The sequence below is a fragment of the Bos javanicus genome, chromosome 6 (genome assembly GCF_032452875.1).
Source record: "Bos javanicus breed banteng chromosome 6, ARS-OSU_banteng_1.0, whole genome shotgun sequence".
Lineage (NCBI taxonomy): Eukaryota > Metazoa > Chordata > Mammalia > Artiodactyla > Bovidae > Bos > Bos javanicus.
This window is the reverse complement of record NC_083873.1, coordinates 77,909,980-77,929,098: the sequence shown is the minus strand read 5'-3', so window position 1 is coordinate 77,929,098 and position 19,119 is coordinate 77,909,980. Positions and strand designations below refer to the sequence as shown.

At 37.0% G+C, this 19,119-nt stretch overlaps 1 protein-coding gene across 16 annotated transcripts in view; it reads right to left on the bottom strand.

Annotated features, from left to right (window-relative positions):
* The window catches only part of ADGRL3 (adhesion G protein-coupled receptor L3), a 959,208-nt gene that overhangs the window by 35,497 nt on the left and 904,592 nt on the right, over nt 1-19,119 (bottom strand). For all 16 annotated transcript variants that reach the window (XM_061420294.1, XM_061420290.1, XM_061420278.1 and 13 more), the window contains one exon: nt 12,243-12,368. In XM_061420294.1, coding sequence (XP_061276278.1) covers nt 12,243-12,368 — 126 coding nt within the window. The remainder of the gene's footprint in view (nt 1-12,242; nt 12,369-19,119) is intronic.

Genomic DNA, 19,119 nt, shown 5'->3' with positions numbered 1-19,119 from the left:
GATTGCTGGGAGAAATATCAAAAACTTCAGATATGCAGATGACACCACCCTTATGGCAGAAAGTGAAGTGGAACTAAAAAGCCTCTTGATGAAAGTGAAAGAGGAGAGTGAAAAAGTTGGCTTAAAGCTCAACATTCAGAAAACAAAGATCATGACATCTGGTCCCATCACTTCATGGGAAATAGATGGGGAAACAGTGGAAAAAGTGTCAGACTTTATTTTTTTGAGCTCCAAAATCACTGCAGATGGTGACTGCAGCCATGAAATTAAAAGACACTTACTCCTTGGAAGGAAAGTTATGACCAACCTAGATATCATATTCAAAAGCAGAGACATTACTTTGCCAACAAAAGTCCGTCTAGTCAAGGCTATGGTTTTTCCCGTGGTCATGTATGGATGTGAGAGTTGGACTGTGAAGAAGGCTGAGTGCCGAAGAATTGATGCTTTTGAACTGTGGTGTTGGAGAAGACTCTTGAGAGTCCCTTGGACTGCAAGGAGATCCAACCAGTCCATTCTGAAGGAGATCAGCCCTGGGATTTCTTTGGAGGGAATGATGCTGAAGCTGAAACTCCAGTACTTTGGCCAACTCATGCGAAGAGTTGACTCATTGGAAAAGACTCTGATGCTGGGAGGGATTGGGGGCAGGAGGAGAAGGGGACGACAGAGGATGAGATGGCTGGTTGGCATCACTGACGTGATGGACGTGAGTCTGAATGAACTCCAGGAGTTGGTGATGGACAGGGAGGCCTGGTGTGCTGCGATTCATGGGGTCGCGAAGAGTCACACATGACTGAGCGACTGAACTGAACTGAAACTTAACATTTTCGATACATTTTGTAAGAAGAGCAATGTAATTTTACAGGTTACATACTATCTTGACTTCTCTATCTTTTGAAGGAAACAAAGGAATTCAATTGATCTTTATTCATTTCCATATAGTAGGAAGTTTTATAGAGAACTGAAATTCTTACATCATTATATAAATTCTCAAATTCAATTTTTTAAGTGTCTGATAATTCAAGAAAGATTTTTCCACTCTGGGGGGAGACTTTTTCTGGTTTACTGTTTAGTTACTTTATTAGAGTTAGGGATCAAAAAAGAAATAACAGTCTTGTGAACAGGAAACAAAATATTTTAAGAAGCTTTTCCAAGGATGAAAAAGTTATAATACTAACTAGTATTAACTAGTACTAATGGTGAAACCAAGGCTCACAAAAGGGTTATATTCCAAATATATCTGAACTCAAATAATAGGAGTACCTAATCCTCAAATATTAGACGATTGGTTTTATGAACATTGGGTCATGTTTATCCTTTGGAAATACTATTTTGTTATATAGATCAGAAAATACACATATTACACATACAAAAAAAGCAAAAATAATAAAATACAATAAGAAAACTGATGCATTAAACCTGACACATAAAAAATTTTTCTATTGAAGAATACTTCAAAATTCAAACTGAAATACTTGGAATCAATTTCTCACATTTGTTTTATTGGCTAATTAACTATAAACATATTAATTGGCCTCTTTAATGTAAAAAATACAAAGGGGAAAGGCAAACACAAACATCTTTGCCTTCATGGAGATGTTAGACTAATACATGACAGATTAATCACATATAAATTAACAAAATAAATGCAAAAGTACAATATGTCCATAAATCTCTACAGAAGCATTACTAATTATAGCTGAAAACTGTGAACAATTCAATGCCTATCAATGGTATGATGGACACATAAATCATAGAATAATGTATGGTGATGAAGGGTTTCCCAGGCGGCTCAGTGGGTAAAAAATTCGCTTGTAAGGCAGGAAATGCAGGCAGACACAGGTTCAATCTGGCAGTTGGGAAGATCCCCTGGAGGAAGGTATGGGAACCCATTCCAGTATTCTTGCCTAGAGAATCCCATTGACAGATGAGCCTTGTGGGCAACAGTCCATGAAGTCACAAAGATCGGACATGACTGAATGGACTGAACACACAGAGTAATGAAAACAAAAGAGCAACAGAGTCACCTGCAGCAACATAATGCCCAAGGAAAGAAGGAAAACATAAAAGAATATGTACTGGATGATTTCATGTGGATAAGTATCAAATACATGCAAAAGAAAAGCTACTGTTAAGATAGTGATTATGTCTTGAGATGACTGATTAAGAAGCATTCAAAGGGTTTCTAAGTTACTGCCAATATTCTAATAATTGATCTGGGGAAGGATAAATCAAAGTGCCATACACTTAAATTTTGTGTGGTTTTGTTAATATCTGTTATGATACACAATTAAAATAATTTTTAAGTGCACATAACAAAAGAATATGTCCTTGTCTAGGAATACTGAAACCAATATGCTACTGGAGATCAGTGGAGAAATAACTCCAGAAAGAATGAAGGGATGGAGCCAAAGTAAACACAATACTCAGTTCTGGATGTGACTGGTGATAGAAGCAAGGTCCGATGCTGTAAAGAGCCATATTGCATAGGAACCTGGAATGTCAGGTCCATGAATCAAGGCAAATTGGAAGTGGTCAAACAGGAGATGGCAAGAGTGAATGTCGACATTCTAGGAATCAGCGAACTAAAATGGACTGGAATGGGTGAATTTAACTCAGATGACCATTATATCTACTACTGCAGGCAGGAATCCCTTAGAAGAAATGGAGTAGCCATCATGGTCAACAAAGGAGTCCGAAATGCAGTACTTGAATGCAATCTCAAAAACGACAGAATGATCTCTGTTCGTTTCCAAGGCAAACCATTGAATATCACAGTAATCCAAGTCTATGCCCCAACCAGTAACGCTGAAGAAGCTGAAGTTGAACGGTTTTATAAAGACCTACAAGACCTTTTAAAACTAACACCCAAAAAAGATGTCCTTTTCATTATAGGGGACTGGAATGCAAAAGTAGGAAGTCAAGAAACACCTGGAGTAACAGGCAAATTGGGCCTTGGAATATGGAATGAAGCAGGGCAAAGACTAATAGAGTTTTGTCAAGAGAACGCACTGGTCATAGCAAACACCCTCTTCCAACAACACAAGAGAAGACTCTACACATGGACATCACAAGATGGTCAACACTGAAATCAGATTGATTATATTCTTTGCAGCCAAAGAGGGAGAATCTCTATACAGTCAGCAAAAACAAGACTGGGAGCTGACTGTGGCTCAGATCATGAGCTCCTTATTGCCAAATTCAGACTTAAATTGAAGAAAGTAGGGAAAACCAGTAGACCATTCAGGTATGACCTAAATCAAATCCCTTATGATTATACAGTGGAAGTGAGAAATAGATTTAAGGGCCTAGAAGAGTGCCTGATGAACTATGGACTGAGGTTCGTGACATTGTACAGGAGACAGGGATCAAGATCATCCCCATGGAAAATAAATGCAAAAAAGCAAAATGGCTGTCTGGGGAGGCCTTACAAATAGCTTTGAAATGAAAAGCAAAGGAAAAAGGAAAAATATAAGCATCTGAATGCAGAGTTCCAAAGAATAGCAAGAAGAGATAAGAAAGCCTTCCTCAGTGATCAATGCAAAGAAATAGAGGAAAACAACAGAATGGGAAAGACTAAAGATCTCTTCAAGAAAATTAGAGATACCAAGGGAACATTTCAGCAAAAATGGGATCAATAAAGGACAGAAATGGTATGGACCTAACAGAAGCAGAAGATATTAAGAAGAGGTGGCAAGAATACATAGAAGAACTGTACAAAAAAGATCTTCATGACCAAGATCATGACTTCATACCATACGATGGTATGATCACTCACCTAGAGCCAGACATCCTGAAATGTGAAGTCAAGTGGGCCTTAGAAAGCATCACTATGAACAAAGGCAGTGGAGGTGATGGAATTCCAGTGGAGCTATTTCAAAACCTGAAAGATGATGCTGTGAAAGTGCTGCACTCAATATGCCAGCAAATTTGGAAAACTCAGCAGTGGCCACTGGACTGGAAAAGGTCAGTGTTCCTTCCAATCCCAAAGAAAGGCAATGCCAAAGAATGCTCAAACTACCACACAATTGCACTCATCTCACACACTAGTAAAGTAATGCTCAAAATTCTCCAAGTCAGGCTTCAGCAATACATGAACTGTGAACTTCCAGATGTTCAAGCTGGTTTTAGAAAAGGCAGAGGAACCAAAGATCAAATTGCCAACATCTGCTGGATATGGAAAAAGCAAGAGAGTTCCAGAAAAACATCTATTTCTGCTTTATTGACTATGCCAAAGCCTTTGACTGTGTGGATCACAATAAACTGTGGAAAATTCTGAAAGAGATGGGAATACCAGACCACCTGACCTGCCTCTTGAGAAACCTATATGCAGGTTAGGAAGCAATAGTTACAACTGGACATGGAACAACAGACTGGTTCCAAATAGGAAAAGGAGTACGTCAAGGTTGTATATTGTCACCCAGCTTATTTAATTTATATGCAGAGTATATCATGAGAAATGCTGGGCTGGAAGAAGCACAAGCTGGAATCAAGACTGCCAGGAGAAATATCAAAAACTTCAGATATGCAGATGACACCACCCTTATGGCAGAAAGTGAAGTGGAACTAAAAAGCCTCTTGATGAAAGTGAAAGAGGAGAGTGAAAAAGTTGGCTTAAAGCTCAACATTCAGAAAACGAATATCATGGCATCTGGTCCCATCACTTCATGGGAAATAGATGGGGAAACATGGAAACAGTGTCAGACTTTTTTGGGGGGGGGCTCCAATCACTGCAGATTGTGATTGCATCCATGAAATGAAAAGACACTTACTCCTTGGAAGGAAAGTATGACCAAACTAGATAGCATATTGAAAAGCAGAAACATTACTTTGCCAAGAAATGTCCCGTCTAATCAAGCCTATGGTTTTTCCAGTGGTCATGTATGTATGTGAGAGTCAGACTGTGAAGAAAGCTGAGTACTGAAGAATTGATGCTTTTGAACTGTGGTGTTGGAGAAGACTCTTGAGAGTCCCTAGGACTGCAAGGAGATCCAACCAGTCCATTCTGAAGATCAGCCCTGGGATTTCTTTGGAGGGAATGATGCTGAAGCTGAAACTCCAGTACTTTGGCCACCTCATGCGAAGAGTTGACTCATTGGAAAAGACTCTGATGCTTGGAGGGATTGCGTACAGGAGGAGAAGGGGACAACAGAGGATGAGATGGCTGGATGGCATCACCAATTAGATGGATGTGCGTTTGAGTGAACTCTGGGAGGTGGTGATGTACAGGGAGGCCTGGTGTGCTGTGATTCATGGGGTCACAAAGAGTTGGACACGACTGAACGACTGAACTGAACCAAGTAAATCTGAGAACACTGCAGTGAAGAAGTGACATCTCAACTGAGAGTTGATGGAATTATGGCCATTTTTGCATGTGTGCTCAATTGTGTCTGACTCTGTGACTCCATGGGCTGTAGCCTGCCAGGCTCCTCTGTCCATGGAATTTTCCAGGCACGAATAGGGAGTGGGTTGTCATTTCCTTCCTCCAGAGGCTCTTGCCCACCCATGTCTCCTGTGCCTTCTGCATTAACAGGCAAATTCTTTACCATTGAGCCACCTGGGAAGCCTGCCTATTTTTCAGTTCAGTTCAGTCGCGTCCGACTCTTTGCGACCTCATGAATAGCAGCACACCAGGCCTCCCTGCCTATTTTTAGGTGACATTTATTGAGCTGGCCCCATTATCTTCTATTATTATTATCTTCTATTAGTCTCTCTCTCTCTCTCTCGAAGGCAATGGCACCCCACTCCAGTACTCTTGCCTGGAAAATCCCATGGATGGAGGAGCCTGGTGGGCTGCAGTCCATGGGGTCGCTGAGGGTCACACATGACTGAGCGACTTTGCTTTCACTTTTCACTTTCATGCATTGGAGAAGGAAATGGCAACCCACTCCAGTGTTCTTGCCTGGAGAGTCCCAGGGACGGGGAGCCTGGTGGGCTGCCGTCCATGGGGTCACACAGAGTCGGACACGACTGAAGTGACTTAGCAGCAGCAGCATTAGTCTCTCAACCTGGGCTTGCCACACCTGTTCCCCTGCTCTTACATAACAAGCCAAGCATGCTTCTGCCTTCGGTTTTGTATGATTATTTCTTCTGCATGGAGTACTCTTCCCCCAGATATGGGTATGGATAACTCTTACATCTCTATCTTTGCTCAAATACTTTCTCCTTAAAGAGACCTAACTTGATCATCCTATATAGAAGTTGTATTTCATGCACCCAACTCTGCAACTTTTTGCCCTCATAGCTTTACCATTTTCTACATACAACATATTATTATAATATAGTTATTTATTATATTTATATTTAATGTCCAAACAGTAATGTCCAATGTCTGCATATAGGTTTGAGGCTCTAGAAAAACAGAAAGTTTGGGAGTTTCCTGGTGGTTGAATGGTTAGGAATACACGCTTTCACTGCTGAGGGTCCAGGTTCATTTCCTGGTCAGGGAACTAAGATTCCATTGGCCGCATGAGGCAGCCAAAAGAAAAAAGTAAAATAAAAATTCTGTCCTTTTTTGTTCACCTGAAATGGTACCTGATATATAATAATTATTGTGTGTGTATATAAAATATATATTATAAATATAACAAATATTTCAATTAATTCTTCTAGGTTCTCTCATGTGTTTTTCATGTATTCACTCACTGAAATCTCCCAAGAATTCCCTGAGGTATGTACTCGCTTATTCATTACAAAATTGAGGTTTAGAGGTTAACATGTACAATATCACAGACCTAATAAGTGGTATAACCAATACTTGACTTCAATCATTTGGCTCCTGATTTAGGAGATTATAACTTATTATACTATATCAAATAATAATTGTAAAAGGAGAAAAGGGTAAAGTATTGCAAGCAGAGAAAAATATATAATATGTAGCATTAAGCTTATACTTAAGTGTTCATGGAAAGTACCAGGACAAGCTTTAGAATATGCCAATGAAGAAAGCAAGTCACAGAAGATTACACACAATAAGATATCATTTTAAAGAAATATTTTTGTATATGGTGTTAGAAAGTGTTCTAGTTTCATTCTTTTACAAGTGGTTGACCAGATTTCCCAGCACCACTTGTTAAAGAGATTGTCTTTAATCCATTGTATATTCTTGCCTCCTTTGTCAAAGATAAGGTGTCCATATGTGTGTGAATTTATCTCTGGGCTTTCTATTTTGTTCCATTGATCTATATTTCTGTCTTTGTGCCAGTACCATACTGTCTTGATAACTGTGGCTTTGTAGTAGAGCCTGAAGTCAGGTAGGTTGATTCCTCCAGTTCCATTCTTCTTTCTCAAGATCGCTTTGGCTATTCGAGGTTTTTTGTATTTCCATACAAATTGTGAAATTATTTGTTCTAGCTCTGTGAAGAATACTGTTGGTAGCTTGATAGGGATTGCATTGAATCTATAAATTGCTTTGGGTAGTATACTCATTTTCACTATATTGATTCTTCCAATCCATGAACACTGTATATTTCTCCATCTATTAGTGTCCTCTTTGATTTCTTTCACCAGTGTTTTATAGTTTTCTATATATAGGTCTTTAGCTTCTTTAGGTAGATATATTCCTAAGTATTTTATTCTTTTCGTTGCAATGGTGAATGGAATTGTTTCCTTAATTTCCCTTTCTGTTTTCTCATTATTAGTGTATAGGAATGCAAGGGATTTCTGTGTGTTGATTTTATATCCTGCAACTTTACTATAATCATTGATTAGTTCTAGTAATTTTCTGGTGGAGTCTTTAGGGTTTTCTATGTAGAGGATCATGTCATCTGCAAATAGTGAGAGTTTTACTTCTTCTTTTCCAATTTGGATTCCTTTTATTTCTTTTTCTGCTCTGAATGGAGAACAGTGTGGAGATTCCTTAAAAAACTGGAAATAGAACTGCCTTATGATCCAGCAATCCCACTGCTGGGCATACACACTGAGGAAACCAGAAGGGAAAGAGACACGTGTACCCCAATGTTCATCGCAGCACTGTTTATAATAGCCAGGACATGGAAGCAACCTAGATGTCCATCAGCAGATGAATGGATAAGAAAGCAGTGGTACATATACACAATGGAGTATTACTCAGCCATTAAAAAGAATTCATTTGAATCAGTTCTAATGAGGTGGATGAAACTGGAGCCTATTATACAGAGTGAAGTAAGCCAGAAGGAAAAACACCAATACAGTATACTAACGCATATATATGGAATTTAGAAAGATGGTAACGATAACCCTGTATACGAGACAGCAAAAGAGACACTGATGTATAGAACAGGCTTATGGACTCTGTGGGAGAGGGAGAGGGTGGGAAGATTTGGGAGAATGGCATTGAAACATGTGAAATGTCATGTATGAAACGAGATGCCAGTCCAGGTTCAATGCACGATGCTGGATGCTTGGGGCTGGTGCACTGGGACGACCCAGAGGGATGGTATGGGGAGGGAGGAGGGTTCAGGATGGGGAACACATGAGAAATAAAGGAATAAAAAATTTAAAAAAAAAATAAAAAAAAAAAGAAATATTTTAGGTGAAGTAATTAACATCTTTTGGAGAGGTGAAGAAATTTTTAGAATAAGTCATGAAAATGACAAACAAAGGTTAGTAGATTGTCTCTGGTAGGGAGATACAGGGATTGCTTAGGGAGAAGTTTCAAGAAGGGAAAAACATATGGCAAATACTCTATTTCCTAAGTTTGATGATGAGTTCACAGGTGTTGATTTTATTACTACACTTCACAATTTAATCTATGGTACATATATTTTTGGTTTAAAATACTATATAACAAAAGTAAATACATCTACAAATTCAACAAAACAACTGAGAATAGATGACAGAACAATTAATGAAAGGTCAAGGTGGAAAGAACAATACTTCAGTCAGAGTTTTTATAAACCAATCTTTTATAAGTGATTACCACTGGGAGATTAACAGATGGAGAGGATTTTTACTTTTTAGTCTTGAAAATCACATCCCTCCATTACCTACACAGTAGCCACATGATTTTATTATATGTGGGTGATTTCCTGTCACCTCCTTTTCTAAATTATATCCTTAACTTTCTAAATAGTCAAAATAAAATCAAAACTTCAGTTCTCTTACAAATACCTAAGGATCCGTCTCCAGCTTTCTTCATTTCCCATTCACACACCACTTGAACCAATGACATTCTTCCTACTCCCAAAGTTTCAAGTTCTTACCCACCTAAATGGCTTTATATTTGATGCACTCTCACCTGAAATTCTCTTTCCCTGAACACCCTTCCTGTCATTTCTCCCAACAGTCTTGGCCTAGCACTTAATCCAAGTAACCACCTGGACTTTATGCATCATATGGCTATATTTGGTTCTGCAGCAACTTTTATAATCTGATATTTTCTGTTGGTTTATTTGATTGTTAATAAATTTTCTGCCTTTTACAGTTAGTATGAAAGCCCCAGATCTTGGATGAAGTTGTCTTTTAACCATTTTATCACCAGAGCTTATAATATTGCTTGGCATTTTATAACATAAATCCAATGTTTCTTAACAACAAAAAATAATGATTGTTATTTTAGAAGTTCTCTGATGTGGAAAAAGACACCTATACTCTCAAAATATTACCTCAATATCAGTGAATGTTTTAGATGTTGCACATGGAATTTCACAGTTAATGTAAAATGTTTACTATTTCTACCTAAACAGACTATATTTAAGTAATAGTACTCTGTGTAGTGTCAGACTGTCAAAGTTAAACAGAATTGATATTATATTAAGCACAAGAAAACAATGTGAGGTTTTTCTTCCCAATATTATAATTGTGATGTTATAACTATAAAAGTACAAAAAAAAAAAAGACACGGCTTTAAAATATATACCTGAAATTATAGTCTGCAATAATGCCACTAGTAAGTGATATCTATTCCAACTTTTTGAGCATACACAATTTGTCATGTTTGTACACATTAGCTTAATCTTCCTAATGATGTAAGAAATCAGAAACCATTTTACTTATGAAAAAATTGAGGGCTAATGAGATTTAATGACTTGTTTTGTGTCACAGCTGGTAGGAATATGGCAAGGCTAGAATTAAAACAAGGTCTACACACTCACAAAGTTTATGATTATTCTTTTAAACTGCAGTATTTTATCTTGTGGGTTAGAAGTAATGCTAAATATTGCACAACTCTGTTCTAATATAATGCATGAAGCTCCGAAATACTATGATTTCACTGAAGACATTTGTCAATAAAATGGCTGTGGGATAATGGTTGATGAGCTCAGTTATATGAAAGGAATGCAGAAACAGATCAAGTAAAATGACATACAGAATCTCAGAAATTTCAATTTAAAATTGTTGAAAAGACTGTTACAAAAAAGAGAGGTAAGAATTTATCAGGTTGAAAATGAAGGACTGGATCACAAGAAGGTCATACAGAAAGTATCCAGGTGTGCCTGCACTCTTACATGAAACTCAGATTCGGAATGAAAATTTACTAGTCCTGACTCAGAAATCTTAGTCCATCTAATTTGGTACATTTGCTTCCGTAATTTACAACTTTTCAACCTTACTAAGCCATAGAAATAAGAAAATAAATTCAAATTTTAAATAACTGCCTATTCTTATATGTGGGAATAAGTTCCATGATTATTATGATAATTTGTGGTTGTTAAATGTCAAGATAACTTGTCAAAATAAAAATAAACATTCTAAAACTAACATATAACTGATAGGTTTGACAGTTACATATTTGTTTTAAAATGTTTAGTTGGAACTATTAGATTGATAGTAGATATGTGGTTTTATTTATAAAATAAAACATAACTCCTTTAGTGTGATGAAAACATTTCTGAGAATATTGTTTATTATCTTTGGTTTATAAGAGTTTTTCAAGTGCTAGTTCAGTGTGTACAACTGTCCAGCCTGACAATGAATGTGTTTTAGAGAATAAGATATATTAGCTTGGCAAGTGATATTATAATTAAAGGTTACAAGGATATTTAATTTTCTAAGCATATGAATGGAATTGTCTAGGGAAACTGAACCTATTATATTTATAAGCCAATTGGAATTAGTCAAAGAACAAATGATCTTTTTTATTATATATATGTGTATATAAATACTTACCAAATTAAAATAAATAATTTAGAAGGTTGCGTTAATAGAGTTAAAATATGCTCTTGATTTATAAATTTATTTTGGAATTTCAATTCAAGTCTTCTTCAGAAAATTTCAGTTAACAACACTACAAAATGATTGTTTTTCCCACTGAATCATATATTCTTAGAAATATTAGTTTGGTAATTGGAACTCAAACTCACTCATGCATGACCCACATATGTCTTTTATTTGGTGCATTTTAGCATCCTAGAGTTGCTGAAATTTCTACATAGTAATCTTTGGACTGACATTGTGTAGAAAATAGAAGACAAGTTACTTAGAAGTTCAGAATTTCCTTTGAGAGGGGTGATGCAGTCATTATTAATATATCTAGTGCTGATGTTGAAGCTGAAACTCCAATACTTTGGCCACCAGATGCAAAGAGCTGACTCATTTGAAAAGACCCTGATGCTGGGAAAGATTGAGGCAGGAGAAGAAGGGGACGACAGAGGATGAGATGGTTGGATGGCGTCACCAACTCAATGGACATGAGTTTGGGTAAACTCCAAGAGTCAGTGATGGACAGAGAGGCCTGACATGCTGCAGTTCATGGGGTCACAAAGAATCAGACAAGACTGAGAGACTAAAATGAACTGAACTGAACTGAAGTTCTGGACTCATGGAAGCAAGCACTTTAACCAGTTAGATCAATGATGCTACTTTGGTATTCTGAATTGCCCTTTGATCTACTAGCATACAACATGAAATGAGTTATAACTTTCTATTAAACCTATTTAATAAGTAAATATTTTCAGTATACAATAAAGAATTATTAGACTAATTAAAAGAAGTAATTAAGAACATTTATGTAAAGTATTACTTTCTTAAAATTTTAGGTTATATGTCAAATTCCTTTCCTCACGTTCATTTTTCATTCAACTAGGAACAATCTGAAATCATGAATTACTATTCAAACTTAGACTCTAAACTTCAAATTTTTTTGCAGTTTGGTTTCTTAAATTTCTGTCATAACCATTTTCATTTGAGACACACTAATACAAAACAACAAAATTGTGTTTTGTTAAATGCTGGGGATAGAAAATAAATCTCATCAAGAAAGGACAGCAACTCATAATCGAATACAGATAAGAGCTATTTCATTTTAATTAACAAATATTGTTTACCTGTGAGCCTGTGGAGTAGCGCCCAGGAGTCCGAGAACCAGATGTTTTCCCTGAGCCGATGGAGCTCTCTGTACTTCTGCCACTACAGCAGTGTGTTCGCAGGCATTTCCCATACTCTTTTCGTACCTAGTCAAAAACATTAACCTCTATTAGCAAAGACTTCATTTCAGCTAGAAATATAAAATGTACGTGAGTTTTATTTTCAGATAATTAAAACATTTTGCCCTACAGATATAAATAAGAAAGTCTGTTCAGAATATATTTTATGTTTTTTTTTAATTTTATTTTATTTTTAAACTTTACATAATTGTATTAGTTTTGCCAAATATCAAAATGAATCCATCACAGGTATACATGTGCTCCCCATCCTGAACCCTCCTCCCTCCTCCCTCCCCATACCATCCCTCTGGGTCGTCCCAGTGCACTAGCCCCAAGCATCCAGTATTGTGCATTGAACCCAATATAAAATAATATCCATACTGTGAAGATTGAAATTTGTATAACTGGACTTTTTAAAACACATAAACACACATATGCCCATTCACACCATAATGATATAATCTCTTAGTTGAAAAAACAAAAACTTAAAAGACTTTTCTACACTATTTTTAGCTTCATAGATCTGATACAAAGTATCCCTATTGGTGCAACTATCATTTAGGCAGAGGTCTAGCCAGGAAGTTAGAGAGAAGAGGAAATGGAAACAGGTGAGAGAGAAAGAAGAGACAAAATATTTAAGGACAGAGCAGAAAAAAAGAATGTGTTGGGCTAAGCATTTTAAAATAATTTATATTTCTTTGAAATGTATTTCTCTTAAAAGAGGTAAATTGTCAATTTGAGAATATAAAATTCAAAATATTTAAAATTTATTCCCTCAAAATGGTGGTGGTTTAGTCACTAAGTCATCTCCAACTCTTACAACCCCATGGACTATAGCCTGCCAGTCTCCTCTGTCAACGGTATTTTTCAGGCAAGAATACTGGAATGGGTTGCCATTTCCTTCTCCAGGGAATCTTCCCAACCCAGGAATTGAACCTGGGTCTCCTGCATTGCAGACAGAGTCTTTACCAACTGAACTATGAGGGAAGACTTTCATCAAAATAGTTCTATTAAATAATTACAGAGAAATATGATTGCTTTCCTATATAGGACTGCAATTAACTAATTAATCCTTGTTGTAGCATAAAAATCACAATATAAAAGGAGATACACATTTTTTAGCTGATATTTCAGATAAGAAAATATATCAACAATTCTGGGGGAAATCAATTTAATCAAACAAGACTTACAAAAATAAACAGAAATTGTTCTAAATCATATCTCCACTAGTGACATCAAGAAAAATAAATGCCAATTACTTGTTCCTCAATTAAAACACATTATAGGACAACTTACTGGTTTTATATTCACAAAGTTTATATTCATTATGAAATGATATTGTATATATATTGTCTTTAGCATTTCATTGATTTCACATGAGTTCATAGTTTCCAGAATTTGTGACAATGTAATATTATTTAAAACAAACTTATAAAAACATGCTTTTCTGAGAAATTTTACTTAGAATCAAGAGAAAAATAAGGAGTGTGTATGATATATTAAAGTTAGTATTTGAAATTAAACATTATCTAAATATATTACAGTTCATTCCATCTATAATATGGCAAAATCAGAGACTGACTAGATTCAGATTTGTTTGAAGAACTCACATTCACTAAATTATGTGATAGGAACAGTGATACAAAGTCATGTGAATCAAAGCATGGAGAAGGAGTGCCTGATAGAAGTAGAGAGGGACCAAGAAAGGCTTCCCAGAGAAGACTGCTGAAATAATCTTCACATGTATACCAATGGCTGATACATGTTGAGGTTTGAAAGAAATCAACAAAATTCTGTAAAGCAATTATCCTTCAATTAAAAAATAAATTAATTAAAAATATATATATATATATGTTGGAATTTGTTGGTTTAGTGAATTAAGTTGAAAGATAGGATAGATAAGATAAAAAAGGTGCTCAGTGTGAGCAGAACAAAGAGGCATGATGTGCTAATCTTTAAAGCCTTTCACTGGTTATGCCAAAACTACATATTTTAATATATTTAAATTATATTGTTTCCAACCAAGTTTTTATGCCATTTATCATTAATTACAAACCATCATTTTTATTCATTATTTACAAGCCAATTCATATTTTGTTCTTTAAAATAAGTCTGTGACAACTTCTCTGTGTGTGTTTGTTGAAGATATGCGTGAGGGTGAGATAGGAGGGTGAGATAAGGAAGCTTCTCCATCTTAAACATTCTTTGCTAGGAACTATGCTAGGCTCCTAGCAAAGTGAGAGATAACCCTTGTCCAAGGTAAGGAGCAATGGCTGCGCTTTGCTGGAGCAGCCATGAAGAGATACCCCATGCCCAAGGTAAGAGAAACCCAAGTAAGACGGTAGGTGTTGCAAGAGGGCATTAGAGGGCAAACACACTGAAACCATACTCACAGAAAACTAGTCATTCTAATCACACTAGGACCACAGCCTTGTCTAACTCAATGAAACTAAGCCATGCCCGTGGGGCAACCCAAGACGGGAGGGTCATGGTGGAGAGATTTGACAGAATGTGGTCCACCGGAGAAGGGAATGGCAAACCACTTCAGTATTCTTGCCTTGAGAGCCCCATGAACCGTATGAAAAGGCAAAATGATAGGATACTGAAAGAGGAACTCCCCAGGTCACTAGGTGCCCAATATGCTACTGGAGATCAGTGGAGAAATAACTCCAGAAAGAATGAAGGGATGGAGCCAAAGCAAAAACAATACCCAGCTGTGGATGTGACTGGTGATAGAAGCAAGGTCCGATGCTGTAAAGAGCAATATTGCATAGGAACCTGGAATGTCAGGTCCATGAATCAAGGCAAATTGGAAGTGGTCAAACAAGAGATGGCAAGAGTGAACGTCAACATTCTAGGAATCAGCGAACTGAAATGGACTGGAATGCGTGAATTTAACTCAGATGACCATTATATCTACTACTGAGAGCAGGAATCCCTCAGAAGAAATGGAGTGGCCATCATGGTCAACAAAAGAATCCAAAATGCAGTACTTGGATACAATCTCAAAAAAGACAGAATGATCTCTGTTCGTTTCCAAGGCAAACAATTCAATATCACAGTCATCCAAGTCTATGCCCCAACCAGTAACACTGAAGAAGCTGAAGTTGAACGGTTCTATGAAGACCTACAAGACCTTTTAGAACTAACACCCAAAAAAGATGTCCTTTTCATTATAGGGGACTGGAATGCAAAAGTAGGAAGTCAAGAAACACCTGGAGTAACAGGCAAATTGGGCCTTGGAATACGGAATGAAGCAGGGCAAAGACTGATAGAGTTTTGCCAAGGAAATGCACTGGTCATAACAAACACCCTCTTCCAACAACACAAGAGAAGACCCTATACATGGACATCACCAGATAGTCAACACCGAAATCAGATTGATTATATTCTTTGCAGCCAGAGATGGAGAAGCTCTATACAGTCAGCAAAAACAAGACCAGGAGCTGACTGTGGCTCAGACCATGAACTCCTTATTGCCAAATTCAGACTTAAACTGAAGAAAGTAGGGAAAACCACTAGACCATTCAGGTATGACCTAAATCAAATCGCTTATGATTATACAGTGGAAGTGAGAAATAGATTTAAGGGCCTAGATCTGATAGATAGAGTGCCTGATGAAATATGGAATAAGGTTCGTGACATTGTACAGGAGACAGGGATCAAGACCATTCCCATAGAAAAGAAATGCAAAAAAGCAAAATGGCAGTCTGGGGAGGCGTTACAAATAGCTGTGAAAAGAAGAGAAGCGAAAAGCAAAGGAGAAAAGGCAAGATAAACATCTGAATGCAGAGTTCCAAAGAATAGCAAGAAGAGATAAGAAAGCCTTCTTCAGTGATCAATGCAAAGAAATAGAGGAAAACAACAGAATGGGAAAGACTAGAGATCTCTTCAAGAAAATCAGAGATACCAAAGGAACATTTCATGCAAAGATGAGCTCGATAAAGGACAGAAATGGTATGGACCTAACAGAAGCAGAAGATATTAAGAAGAGATGGCAAGAATACACAGAAGAACTGTACAAAAAAGATCTTCATGACCCAGATAATCACGATGGTGTGATCACTGACCTAGAGCCAGACATCCTGGAATGTGAAGTAGAGTGGGCCTTAGAAAGCATCACTATGAACAAAGCTAGTGGAGGTGATGGAATTCCAGTGGAGCTATTTCAAATCCTGAAAGATGATGCTGTGAAAGTGCTGCACTCAATATGCCAGCAAACTTGGAAAACTCAGCAGTGGCCACAGGACTGGAAAAGGTCAGTTTTCATTCCAATCCCAAAGAAAGGCAATGCCAAAGAATGCTCAAACTACCTCACAATTGCACTCATCTCACACGCTAGTAAAGTAAGGCTCAAACTTCTCCAAGCCAGGCTTCAGCAATATGTGAACCGTGAACGTCCTGATGCTCAAGCTGGTTTTAGAAAAGGCAGAGGAACCAGAGATCAAATTGCCAACATCCGCTGGATCATGGAAAAAGCAAGAGAGTTCCAGAAAACATCTATTTCTGCTTTATTGACTATGCCAAAGCCTTTGACTGTGTGGATCACAACAAACTGTGGAAAATTCTGAAAGAGATGGGAATACCAAACCACTTGACATGCCTCTTGAGAAATCTGTATGCAGGTCAGGAAGCAACAGTTAGACTGGACATGGAACAACAGACTGGTTCCAAATCGGAAAAGGAGTACGTCAAGGCTGTATATTGTCACCCTGTTTATTTAACTTATATGCAGAGTACATCATGAGAAACGCTGGACTGGAAGAAACACAAGCTGGAATCAAGATTGCCGGGAGAAATATCAATAACCTCAGATACGCAGATGACACCACCCTTATGGCAGAAAGTGAAGAGGAACTAAAAAGCCTCTTGATGTGAGTGAAAGAGGAGAGTGAAAAAGTTGGCTTAAAGCTCAACACTCAGAAAACAAAGATCATGGCATCCGGTCCCACCACTTCATGGGAAATAGATGGGGAAATAGTGGAAACAGTGTCAGACTATTTTTCTGGGCAGATGGTGACTGCAGCCATGAAATTAAAAGACACTTACTCCTTGGAAGGAAAGCTATGACCAACCTAGATAGCATATTCAAAAGCAGAGACATTACTTTACGAACAAAGGTTCTTGTAGTCAAGGCTATGGTTTTTCCTGTGGTCATGTACAGATGTGAGAGTTGGACTGTGAAGAAGGCTGAGCACCGAAGAATTGATGCTTTTGAACTGTGGTGTTGGAGAAGACTCTTGAGAGTCCCTTGGACTGCAAGGAGATCCAACTAGTCCATTCTGAAGGAGATCAGCCCTGGGATTTCTTTGGAAGGAATGATGCTAAAGCTGAAACTCCAGTACTTTGGCCATCTCATGCGAAGAGTTGACTCATTGGAAAAGACTCTGATGCTGAGAGGGATTGGGGGCAGGAGGAGAAGGGGACGACAGAGGATGAGATGGCTGGATGGCATCACTGACTCAATGGACGTGAGTCTGAGTGAACTCTGGGAGTTGGTGACGGACGGGGAGGCCTGGCGTGCTGCGATTCATGGTGTTGCAAAGAGTTGGACACGACTGAGTTACTGATCTGATCTGATCTGATCTGATGCTAGGCTCCTCACTCAAAATGAATCTAGGAAGTAATTATTACTGACATTTTACAAATAAGAACACTAAAAAGATTAAGCAATGAAAGTAAACTGAAAGACTGAAAAGGTTAAGTGATATGCATTATGTGAAAATATCCAAATCTCATGGGTGCTCTATGATCAGAAAGCGCTCACTAAGATGCCGCATTTCTATTATTGATATAACCAACATAAGGTATTATATATTATTATCTATTAGATTATCTCATTCTTTGTCTCTGGAGAAAATGAGGACAAATATTTAATTAGAATTTCAGGAAATTAAAAATCTCCACTCATACGGAGGCATTATCAATTACAGTTTAGTAATTTGTACTCAATTTATGAAATATCTCCTAGAACCTAAATTTTCACCATAACCTATATCCTATTTTGTTTTTCTTAATGAACTCAACAAATGATGCTTTTCTCCTTAGAATAAGAAGTGTTTTTTAGTGAAGTGATTTAAACCTAAACAGATATTTTGGGGAGAGAGAGGCTATTAGAGAAAGAAGAAGAAAGGGAACCACTTCCATTTCTGTTACTTTCAAAGGGAACAGTATTGTATAAGAAGGAATTCACCATGAAAATATACCAAAAAATGTTAAATATTCTGAACTGATTATATAACTAACCAGTAAATAAAGATATCTTGTGATACCTAGTCCCACATTTAGCTATATTACTTACTGAATCATTACAGACTTAATTTTTCTATGATTAGATCTGAAGTGGTGAGCATGTATGTTAAAAAGCAAAAAGCACAAATAACATGCACCATCTCCATGAGAGGTATCTCTTCATATTATAATATAATGTATTTGACAATTTAGTCATTTGCATATTCTAATCCACTATTTCACATGATACAACATCTTATCCCAATCAGATATGGCATGTGATTATTCAACATGAGGTTGTTCTAAAATAAAGATGGAAAAGAAAATATACCTGCCCAAAGAATATTTCTTTTATACTCTCTGATCAGAAATAAAATCATTATGAAACTTTCTGAGATGTTTCACATAATTAACAACAAAGAAAACTTGACAACCTTAATGATAAAGTAGAGATGCTGGTGACATAATCATACAACCTACACTCTAGAAAATGACTGACAATTCAAAGTTTGATTTTTTTTGTTACTAATGAGTTGAATCAATCAAC